This window comes from Ciconia boyciana, chromosome 3 (genome assembly GCF_034638445.1).
Source record: "Ciconia boyciana chromosome 3, ASM3463844v1, whole genome shotgun sequence".
Taxonomy (NCBI): Eukaryota; Metazoa; Chordata; class Aves; order Ciconiiformes; family Ciconiidae; genus Ciconia; species Ciconia boyciana.
In genome coordinates, this window is record NC_132936.1 from 108,386,420 (window position 1) to 108,398,607 (window position 12,188).

Sequence of the window (12,188 nt, forward strand, 5' to 3'; positions counted from 1 at the left end):
TGTTGTTAAAAACCAGATGAGACTGGATACGTACCAGATCAAAAAGAATTATTCAAAGCCATTAAAATTCCATCATGGTTCTTAGAAATCAGAGGCATAATGAAAGCCTAATATATTTTCCAAGGACATAATCTGAAAAGTCACAATTCCATCTTAGCTTTTGCATTTTGACTTAAGGTAAAATAAGAAATGAAATTACTGGGAAAAAAAAAATCTAGGTACACACACATTTTATATAAAAGAGTTTTAATTTTCAATTACATTTTCCTATCTGCACAGAAGAAAATAATAATTTAAAACCCAGGAAAATACAACTTAAAACAAAAGTGCAGAGAGATATGGAAAGGGCAGACGTACTTGAAACAATTTATAGCGCACTGTTAAAGTGCTGGCAAAAGACACTGATGAGCTAAACGCCTAAGATAAAAAATGGCACTCAGATTTTCCTAGTGCCATTACTACTAGATGCATGTATTCAGTTACACAATACAATTGTGTGCCAAACGTATGCGATCAGTATGTGTGCAGTTACAACTGTACTCAAATCTGCAAGTAAGTCAGTATAATTAGTCTTTGATAAGGATGTGGAAATTTGGCAAAGATGTATTCAGTCTAGTATATAAATTGTCAGTTGATACTACCATTTAGCATAAACTTTTCTTTAAGGTTACAATGTTCAATTCTTCTAGAAAAAGAATTTATGCTGAACTGCCAGCATTACCATTTTTTCCTGTACTCCCTGCTACATCTACTTCAAAGATGCTTATGTGTTCTTGAAACAAATCTGACTTAAATTTTGTCTGGCTCAGAAGTCATCAATCATTTATATACAGCATGCACACCTTTATGCTTGTCTTGAACTACCTTGAATACTTTACATTCCATTTATCTTCTCACTGTTCAGTTAAGATTTTTGTAAAGCTTTCTTACCTTTCTTGCTTTTAGTATTCTGCAGGGCCATTTCCTGTCTCAAGGCACAAATTGAAGCCTCACGCACTAGAGCGGAAAGGTCTGCCCCTCTACAGATACAAACAGAATAAGTTATTTTAGGATAAATTTATCTCGTCTTTCACTGATGCCATATAGAAAGGCAAGACACTACAAATGATGGTAAGAGACTGGTTGTGCTGTCATAAAGGTTCACCTTAAGAACACTGGAAAGAGGTCCAAGGACTACCCCATGCTGCAACCTTTATTATGGAATGACGTCCTCCAGATTTTAGCCACAAGATCAAATACATAAGAAGCAAGGGAAGAGGCAAAAACCCCACCCAGCATCCTTGAAAATGCCAAAGGATTGATTAATATTGTGTCACTTGGTGGGAATGTGATACATTTTTTTTGTATCAGTCTTATGAAAGATTCAATTTGAGTCACCCATTATTGCTTTCTCAAAACTGGATCAACGGTTAACATGCTCTTAAAATCACAGTATCCACAAATCAGTCAGATCAATCTTTCTAAATACTTTTTTCCAGCTGTTGAACTTTTCACAACCCTTCAAACTCGTGCAAGTCATTGAACCAAAGAAAATTTTCACAATTAAGTCCCCGTGCTTCATTTGGGGATGCTAGGAATACTGCTGTATTTAAAAAACAAAACCAACAAACAAGCAAACCCCTGCCCCACAAACAAAAAACCCCCAAACAGAACCCCAACCTTCCCCCCCCCGCCCCCCCCCCCAAAAAAAACCAAACCAAAAAACACAACACCACAAAACCCAACCCCCCACCCCAAAAGACAGGGAGCAAAAGGGGAAGAGAAAAAGTACTCATCTTTCCCAAGTATGAAACAATGACAAACTAAACACACCTTGAAATAGGCCCTCATTACTTTGTCAAACACATTGCTTTCAACTGTGTGACAGAACAAGTTGGTTATGGTTGTTTAACCAATTTGCTTTCATCATCATTGTATATATGGGTCCACAACTTAAAGAGGGCTCTTTTATCCTCAGATTATGCACAAATTATAACATAAAACGAAGCAAAGCCAAGAGGCCTCTACTGATCTGTATTTACAACATGAAGAGGAGTATTCCAGATGAAAAAGACTTTAGCATCCATATAGTCCTACCAACTCCTTGGAAAAAAGCACAAGCGAAAGCAAGGAAAATAGCATATGGGAAAAGGCTTATAAACCCTGAAAGTTAAGAGATCCTGTTAATAACAACAACACACATTATCACGCATCAGAAGACTGTTGGCACTGCACATTAAATATTAAAGTCAAAACTAGAAGCTACTCACGTATAACAATCACAACGTTGACTGTAAGCAATTTCTTCAAGGCTTACATCACTATCTAGTGGAGGCCGGGTGCCATCCTAAAGGAGTTGAGATAATAAAAAGAAGAAGATAAGAAAACATTATTTTTTACACATGCCATCCCCAAACTGATTAAGTTTCATCAATCAGGAATCATATAGGGGTCTGACAAATTCCCTGAAATATCCACAAATATTAACGTTTTTAATCTCAAACCAACAAGAAGGACAACCATCCTTAAAAACATTCAATTATGAAATAATAAGTAATACTAAATTTTAACTTCCCACCAACAGATTATATTTTCTCTAACAAAATCATGGTGAGCCTGTCACACGGCAATAACACTGACACTCTTCCATATGTGGATGTGCCTTAAGTAGCTGGTTACATCAACAGCATTGATGTAGTTTAGCTGAACTTCCTCTAGTTTTACTATGTGTTGAAATCAAATAGCTAAGCAATAAGCATGTAGATTTAGTCTTATCACCTTTAGGACTGAATTAATTGTATATCTTTTATGTTCTAGACATACATTTTCAAACTTAGAATTTTTCATTCTGGATTTCATAAAAGTTTACGTATACCATAGACATTCCTGTAGACTTTTTGACACTATTCTTCCATATTATTACAGCTTCCTCCACAAAGATCCCAGAAGTGGTTTATTTTGTTATTATTTTTGCATCTCCAACAGCAAAAAATATTGAACAACATTATAAATTCTATTTGAAACTAGCCAACAAAATTTTCAAACACTGTAAGCATGGAGATCTCCCTATTACCCTTCAATAAGAGTAAAGTAGTATCATGGTAGTACGGAGATTCTAGGTGTCTATAGTATCAAACACCACCTGAGTTTAGACATGAAAGGACACTTTTTGATACAATTGATATATTTCTGCCAGAATCTCATTTGACAGAAATGCACAAATTCATGTAATTCTTTTCTGACTTCTTCAGGTGAACTAATATACCACATACCTACAATACCTTCAGGAGAAAAAAAATACAATGTATAGTAACTGGCAAGTTAAAACCCTTGAATACTTAACAGACAGTAGAATAATCAAGGACTAGGCAGAGTAAGGGAGCAATCTTGAATGAATCTGGTAGAATACCAGTTAGATAGGGAAGGAAAAAAAAAACCAAAAAGACAAAGGAACAGCCTGATTTTGAAACATCTTGAAAGGAGAGACTTTAACCTGGAAACAAGGAAGCCTCATACAATTTCATATGGGATACTTCAGTAATTTTTGTACAAGACTGCAAGCCAGAGACGCATTCTCTGCTAACAAGAGATGTTTTACCTATTGCTTTGAGTAGCAACATAACGTTGGGCATTTTTTGAGTGGGATGATCTGCCTACTCTGGAGACAAGCTCAGCAGCATGTGCACCAGAGAAGCTGATACAGCTTGCAGGAAGGTAAGTACACTAGAAACTTCAACATGCAAAGACATGCTTCTCTTGCATAATTAATATGCAATTTGAAAATGACTGATTTGTAGAAGTTAACTGAAATAAAAGTATTTCAAAACAAAGCTTCAACCTATGTCTAGGCTGTCTGTCTTCTTTACAACCTATTCCTCCCCCTAACTCCCTTTTCTACTCCTCATGCTGCCTTTGTAAGCACCCATGTTTTCCCTCAGCAACGATTCTCAGTTTCCACATCCTGTGCATGTGTTCCTCGGGGATTTCTGGGAGTGCATACTGTCACTCAGAAGCCACTCACATGGGCATCAAACATTTTGTTTTATCTAGCCCTGAGCACATATTTAAGCAAGTGTTCCCATACACAGATTTTTCTAATTTCCTTACCTAGACTGCATGGATGAAGTCTGACAAAAAATAAGGAATTTCAATTAATTTAGCATATCTTCCTCTCTCCGTATTCTATGTTCTTCTTCACAGAATCATATAGGTTGTAAAAGACCTTTAAGATCATCAAGTCCAACCGTTAACCTAGCACTGCCAAGTCCCTAAGCACCACATCTACACGTCCTTTAAATATCTCCAGGGATGGTGACTCCACCACTTCCCTGGGCAGCCTGTTCCAATGCTTGACAACCCTTTCGGTGAAGTAAAGTTTCCTAATATCCAGTCTAAACCTCCCCTGGCACAACTTGAGGCCATCTCCTCTTGTCCTATGGCTTACTACTTGGGAGAAGAGACCAACCCCCACCTCGCTACAACCTCCTTTCAGGTAGTTGTAGAGAGCGATAAGGTCTCCCCTCAGCCTCCTTTTCTCAAGGGTAAACAACCCCAGTTCCCTCAGCCGCTCCTCACAAGACTTGTGCTCCAGGCCCTTCACCAGCTTCGCTGCCCTTCTCTGGACACGCTCCAGCACCTCAATGTCTCTCTTGTAGTGAGGGGCCCAAAACTGAACACAGGATTCAACGTGTGGCCTCACCAGTGCCGAGTACAGGAGCACGATCACTTCCCTAGTCCTGCTGGCCACGCTATTTTTGATACAAGCCAGGATGCTATTGGCCTTCTTGGCCACCTGGGCACACTACTAGTTCATATTCAGGCGGCTATCGACTAACACCCCCAGGTCTTTCTCTGCTGGGCAGCTTTCCAGCCACTCTTCCCCAAGCCTGTAACGTTGCATGGGGTTGTTGTGACCCAAGTGCAGGACCTGGCACTGAGCCTTGTTGAACCTCATACAGTTGACCTCGGCCCATTGATCCAGCCTGTCCAGACCCCCCTGTAGAGCCTTCCTCCCCTCAAGCAGATCAACACTCCCGCCCACCTTGGTGTCATCTGCAAACTTACTGAGGGTGCACTCAATCCCCTTGTCCAGATCATTGATAAAGACATTAAACAGAACTGGCCCCAACACAGAGCCCTGGGTTATCTTGCAGATAACTCCTATACATTTTTAAAGAAAATAACCTATTTCTTGTTTTTAACACTAGAAATACAAATCTTTCTAACACTAGAAATACAAACACGCAAGGAAAAGACTCATTCAGAGAGTGTTTGTATCTCATTTCTGCTGGCCTCTTATTTAAGAGCTGAGAAAAACAATCCATTAAATTCTTAACACCTCATTCACTATGAAGATTTGTAACCAAAATATTAAGACTAGTATGAATTAAGTATGCATGGAAGTATCTGGCATTTCAAAAATAACATGCCCTGATAACCAAGGACAGGATCCACAGGAATCAATGCGTTGCTTATATCACAAGAAGGCCCATAATCAGATAAGGCCACAGCAAAGATGGCTTGTCAGCAGAAGACAAATATGCGCTGATAACAGGATGATGACAAGGTTACCACATCACATGTGCCACTCCTCTTGGTGTTATCCCAACAGGAAGACAGACTGTAGCCACCAAGATTCCCAGAAGGAGGGAGCAAAGACATTTTTCAGCAACCTCACCCAAGATTTATGGCAGCTGAACTAAGCAACTGTTTGATTCTTAAAGGGAATCGAGAAAACAGTTCTCTCTAACAAACAGTTTGTCATCGCTAGTAAAGAGGAAGCCAAGAGATGAAGTGAGGACTCAACACAGAGTTCCTTATCCTTGGTGTTGCACACAAGTGATCCTGGCCCTACCGCTTGGATGCATGCATCTTGGTGACTATATGTGGCTGTGAAAGTGTGAGCAAGTGAAATCTATGAGACAGTGAGAGAAATCACTTTTGTTTAATACGACCTTGGCACTTCCACGAAGTCTTGCACCAAGCTTTGCTGCACTATTTTCCTGCACCACTAATTACAGTGAGAGCACTTGAGACAGTTACAAATCTCCAAAGATTCTCCAGCAAAAATTAGGGTGAGCAAGCTCAACACCTCTTTGTTAAAAAACAGAGCAGATGTAAACTCTGTACCAGAATCCTTCTACTCTCTTTAGACAGTCTAGTGACTGACCCTTACTACCCACTTCTTCCAGAAGAAGGTTGGTTTTGTATTAAGTCAGAACAATCGCGTAAGCCCAATTTTTAAAGAACACTTTGAGTTCTCTTTAAAAATAAATTGGTAAAATAAAAATGTAATTCCTTACAGTATGTTTGAAAAATGATTAATGGATTTTACACTCAAAGTCTCTCTAGGTCTTTTAAAAGGCAACCATCTTCAAGAACAGGACTGTAAAAAGTTTCAACTGAAATATTTTTTATAAAACTTAAACAATAAATTGATCTACTGCTAACAGCAAATGGGGGCATACTTACATTTTTTTTCTCCATGAAGTCACGCATAGAACAAATGAAGGCAAGTCTAACATCCTGAATTCGTAATGAGAGCCTGACTTTTCAACAACTGTTTCGGCATGAAAGGACACGCTTTGAATGAGTCCTCACTTTCTGAATTCTCTTATGGGATTAACTATTGCCTACACCACAACTTTAGGCTTACACAAGTCTGAATTATCTTTTTTACAAATTTGCTAAATAATTTTTGCCACACTTTTCATAACACTATCTTTTCTCTATAGCGAAGACTTGGCCTCCTTTGCAGCTCAAAAAAAAATAAATCTGATAGTACACCTGCTCTTAACAATCCATGCTGATCTACTGGAAAAAGTAGGAAATATCTGAATAATTCATAATGCTCTGTATGTTCTTTCTTTAACACCTTGATTACTGCTGTACCGTACTTAGAGAAATACTCAAATAGAATTCTATAATCCAAATCTCTGAAGTGGCAGAATGTGCCATTAACCACAGGCAGGACCCATGAAGGCAGGTATTTTACATTTTCCCATTTACTTTGACCTACAACCTCTATCATCACAAGCTTCCTTTAATCCTAAAGGCAATTAAGTGTCACAATTATTGTTGAGCAAATACAGCTGGAGCTAGTGAATCATTTTGGTGAATGTGTGGAAACCCACCACCCCCCCCCCAAAAAGGCTTACAAAACACTTCTAGGCCTATTACTCACACAGATAGCAATCTTTTAATTAAATCTGTTCAAATTGTGGCTATAAAGGCAGCAGTTTCTATGTTTAACAGGTTTGCCTTACAAGATTTATCAACCCCTTGCAGTCTCAGAGCAAATTTAACAGCAGATGTGACTGATGGTTTATTTTTATGATCTCATGTGTTTCATGAGACAGGATCCTGCAATTCTCTGTACAATTTAATTTGTATTAAATCATTCCACCAAGCTTCAAGATAAGGATTTATTTCCAAATACTCACTTTGGTGATGGTCTTTAAAATAGCAAGTCGATCTTCAGGTGGTGGCAAACCCACATAAAGTGTTTTATCCAGTCTACCAGGACGCAGGATAGCTGGGTCAATTATATCTTGGGGAGGGGAAAAAAAGAAAAAAAAAGACAGACAAAATTATCCAGAAATCAGATACACCCTTAGGAAAGTATACACATGAGAAGGAATATATGCATACTTGTACCTAGATTCAAAGAATTATTTGTGCCATGATGTGAAGCTCTGACCATTGAAATAGATGATTGAAATAGTTTCATCTCTGTCAAGTAAGAGCCTCTATTACCTAGTACAGTTAAGCCGCATCTGCTCAAAGATGGCTCATAAATACCAGTTTAATCTCTTCACAAATGAAGACAACTCTGTCTTTGGAAATACAGTACTAGAACATTTTTACTGTCATACCTAGCATGGTCAAAGTGAGAAATTCCACATTAATTCATAACATGGGAAAAAAAATGCTTCCAGTTTGTTCTACTGGAAGGAACTCTACCCGTATTAACCGTTGTGAATCTGCTTGAAAGGCACAGTGATAAATTAAGAATATCAAGTACATAGGGCCAATCATAAGCACCCATATGTAAACTTAATTTTACTGGTCATTTGCATTTCTACTACATATTAATTTTCTGAATGGTAAAATGGGAAACCCATGAAAACACAAAATACAGCTGCAAAGTACAGAATTTGTTTCCCAGGAAGAATTACAGACTCCAAATTTTATTATGTGTGGAAAAGTAAGAAAACAAAAATCATCACAAATATTTCTAGAAAACCATTCAAAGCTTAAATGTAATAGAAGTGTCTAGCAGCCTTTTAGCACCACAGGCTTCAATACTGAACTTCCACAAACAGTAAGTCAGGATATAAATACTAAGGACTATTGGTATAACAGCAGATACAAACAGGGCATATAACCTGGGGAAGACCTCAATTCCCGTCCATATTTCAGCATGAACTGCCTGCATGATATTTCTAAATGCTTCTTGATGTCCCATTTCCCCATCTACCAAAAACAATTATGGTATTACTTGCTCTATTTCACTAAGGGATTCTAATAATATATATCCCACATACTACAGTAATATGAACAACAAAGTCACAAAAGCACCCACAGAAGATACAAAAGTAACAGTTGAAAATTACACCTAAGTCTTAAGCTGGAAACTATCAAGGACTCCAAATAAAGCTGTCAACACCCTTACAATCCTTACATCCTCTTGACAACATGTAGCTAACGGACAAACTACATGCATTCATGTGTATTAAAGGTGAAGAACTGGGAAAAGTTAAGCCGTTAATCCTTACTGTACAGATGTCCAGAAGAAAAAACAAACAAAAAAACCCCCCACCCAAGTCCCAAAACAGTAGCATGAAAGCACAGCTATCCCTTTTTCACAAATGAAAAAAGTTTGCTTAACTCTGTCAAGACTCCAGCTACCTGATCCTAGCACAGCGTACTCTTGATTCACTTTTTAAAGATGTGCATAGTTTTGTTCACGTTACTCTCTCACCTATGCTTAAAGGACAAAAAGTAGAATGAGATGCATACATTAAAAATTGCTCTGCTATCTTTTTCTTGGACAAAAGCAATTTTTTTTCCCAAGATACAGCAGTGATGGCCAGAGGCATCTATGTAGGCAAAAATCAGCTACTGTGGATGTGACAGGAATGGTGAGAAAAAAGGAAGAACTTGATATATTCATTTAATCCAGATCAGATGAAACAAGGGTTAAACAAGATCCCTGCCATGGCAGGCCTAGACAAAAACATCTTTCTTATACATCTGTCCATAGTGTTATATGATACTTTATCTTGCTTTTGGCATAAGTGCACTTTCCTGTTTTCGTGTGTCTGTGGACGGAAGCCTTGCCACATTATTAAGATGAGATGACAAAGTTTGCTCAACAGACCAATTACAAGCATCAAAACAAATACTCTCAATAGGGATTGCATTACAACGCCATGTACTTGATAACTTCCCCATTCTAAAGTTTCAAAAGCTCTTCGAAAATACTAAGCTTGATACGGAAAATATTGTTTCCATTTTGCATGCTGAGAACATGGCGCTTGCCATGCTATTTGTCCAACGATACAAAGTAGTGATCTGGTCTAAAGATGCATTCATCCATTTGTATGTAAATGATTACATTGCCCATGTTCAAACAGTCACCACAACTCATACTAACTCAATAAGCCACAGTAATGGTGGTTTACAATGAGAAGATCACACCAAAGTTTAACACACAGAGCTACACTCCCCACCTCCTTATGAGTCAATTCACTTCGCTCTGCTGGTTCAGGCCTGGGCCTGAAGTTCTTGAAAACTGAAGACACATAACACAGAAATTAGTATTTACTCATTGGTCAAACTCACTCATTAGATGCACTTCATATCTGTTTAAAGAATTGAATAATGCTCCCCTTCTAGGAATTTCAAAAGCATTCCATCCTGATAAATCATAGTGTTCTCTCCATATCTATTATCTCAAAACTTATCTAAACAGAAGAGTCAACTAATTTTAGATACATGTAACATTTTAATGAAATTAAGGTAGTTATCATAGATACCTCTTTCAAAGCCTATCTCTCAAGTTTGAAAGTGAAACATGGAAACGTGGTAACACACAACACTTGTTTTCCAAGCAGTTGTCTCATGGAGAGAATATACTTCTTTTAAGAGAAATGTCTAGTTAATAATTTTCTGTCTTGGTTTTCTGATGTAGTCAATGGTGTTGGCTATGTTGTTAGAAAACAGTAGTATCATTTTCCAAATAATCTGGCAAAATTGCATAAGACGACATTTAGAGTACATCCGTGAAACCCTGAAAGGTTTTCTGAGACTCCAGATGAACACTGCAGTTAACAACTTTGCTCCTACACAACAAACGAACTCCACTAAAGTTACTGTGAAAGATACGTAACATTCAAGGGCTGGTGAAACGCAGAAATATAATTTGTGTGAATTAGAACTATGATGAAAGAAATTGTTCCATGCCTCACATATTAGGTGCTTTTCTTAGATCTTATCTTGCCTTTAATTCAGCAACATGTATAAACATTACAAACAAAAAACTCAAACCAAAACTGTAACTATTGTCAGAGACTGAAGATTATTTTTTTTACTGTGTTTCAAAACATGCGGTTCAGGTGAATAGCTCTAGAAAGCTAACATAAACTTGCTAAAGAAAAACAGAACTCACTGAAACTAAGACCATGCTCTAAGATAACAGTAGAAGGGGAATTTTGCACATATTATTTTTAAAAAGCTAGAGAAAAAGACCATGAATAAAAGCAAAGACATCATCACAATTTATGTCAAGCTTAAATCACTATCAGTCTGTAGTGTTTCACTGATTTCTTGTCTGTTTCCTCAGGTTACATACAGTTCCTTAGATCCCATGGAAAGGGCTGCTGATGCCTTGGTCAGCATTTCTCTAGAAAGTTTATAAATGTTCAAAGTCTGGGGAAGTAAGAAAAGAGTAGAAAGCAGCAGTATCCAATACTGAAACTCACACTGGTAACTAGAGAATTGCGGGAAATTACAGACTTCAGTTAACAGTAGTGCTTAATGGTTTTTTAAGTATTTAGTCTTGGATTTGGGGAAGGAAGTAGACTGAAAAAGAATATAATTATTCTGACCCATAAAGTTTCTAACAGGACATGACATTTCTGCCTCTTTTTTTTTTTCCTCTCTCTTTTTAATGACATTGAGTGCTTTAAAAGTTTAATCCTCTTCAGAAAGTTTTATATTAGTTCTTGCATTTAGGTGGAAAGAGATTGAGTTGGGAATACTGCATCCCTGCTAATTTAGCAGTAGTCAAGAAAGACCTACAGAGGACTTTCAAAGTCACTGAGTAAGTGCAAAAAACATTCAAATATCCTGCTTTTAAGGACAGATCAAAGGCTTATTCCAGCACTGCCAGAATAAGAATTACCACTTGCAGACTGTACATGATAAACAAACGAACCAATCTATTGTGCCTGCCCTTTTGGCAAAATGGGAATTAGAGTGTTCCAAGTCCTTAAAGGTTATTATAAAAAAAAGAATTTGGCAGTCTTCAGCCATGGAGTATACAAAACACCACCATTTCACAATAATACCTTGTCACAGGTGCTAACACCTCATGGAACAACTGTGCCAGGAACATACCTTGATGCCAAAACTGGTTGAGCCACTGCTACTCTACTGCTAGTACTATTATTCTTTATAATAATAATATTTTTATGAGAGAAGACTCTTCTTTTGGCATGATGGTCTCTGAGACTACAATGCTGACAACATACACTAACAGTCACGAACACTAACAGCAACCAACTATAAAAGCTACCATGCATGGAACCACTCTAAAAAAGAAGCATCTTGAAAAGCCATTTTCTCTCCCATTAAAGTATAATAACATGGATTAAAAAAGATGAGATCTCACACTTCAGAATACTGGCCCAGTGGAAGATTTCAGGAAGTTCTGCTGGGACACATATATTATTTAGATTTGTATTAGACAACCCCCCAGCATCTCTGTTCAACGTAACTATGACAGAAAAGTCTTTCATACAAATGTCAGACTTATAAGCAAATGAGCTTTTCAGGCACCACAATTTTTACTGTCTGCAGGAATCACTTAAATATACTAGCCAGTATAAGCTACAGTTCTCCTACAGGTCTCTGCTTGGACATTTTGTTCTTAGGGGGGTAAGAGTGCTCTACTAGCATAGACTTCACTGCAGTGTGCTCCTATT

At 37.7% G+C, this 12,188-nt stretch overlaps 1 protein-coding gene across 1 annotated transcript in view; it reads right to left on the reverse strand.

The window, feature by feature from the left end:
* The window catches only part of NVL (nuclear VCP like), a 44,436-nt gene that overhangs the window by 5,801 nt on the left and 26,447 nt on the right, over positions 1-12,188 (reverse strand). Inside the window, exons 19-21 of the mRNA XM_072857014.1 lie at positions 7,422-7,528; positions 2,250-2,326; positions 931-1,019 (exon numbers count right to left, since the gene is read on the reverse strand). Coding sequence (XP_072713115.1) covers positions 931-1,019; positions 2,250-2,326; positions 7,422-7,528 — 273 coding nt within the window. The remainder of the gene's footprint in view (positions 1-930; positions 1,020-2,249; positions 2,327-7,421; positions 7,529-12,188) is intronic.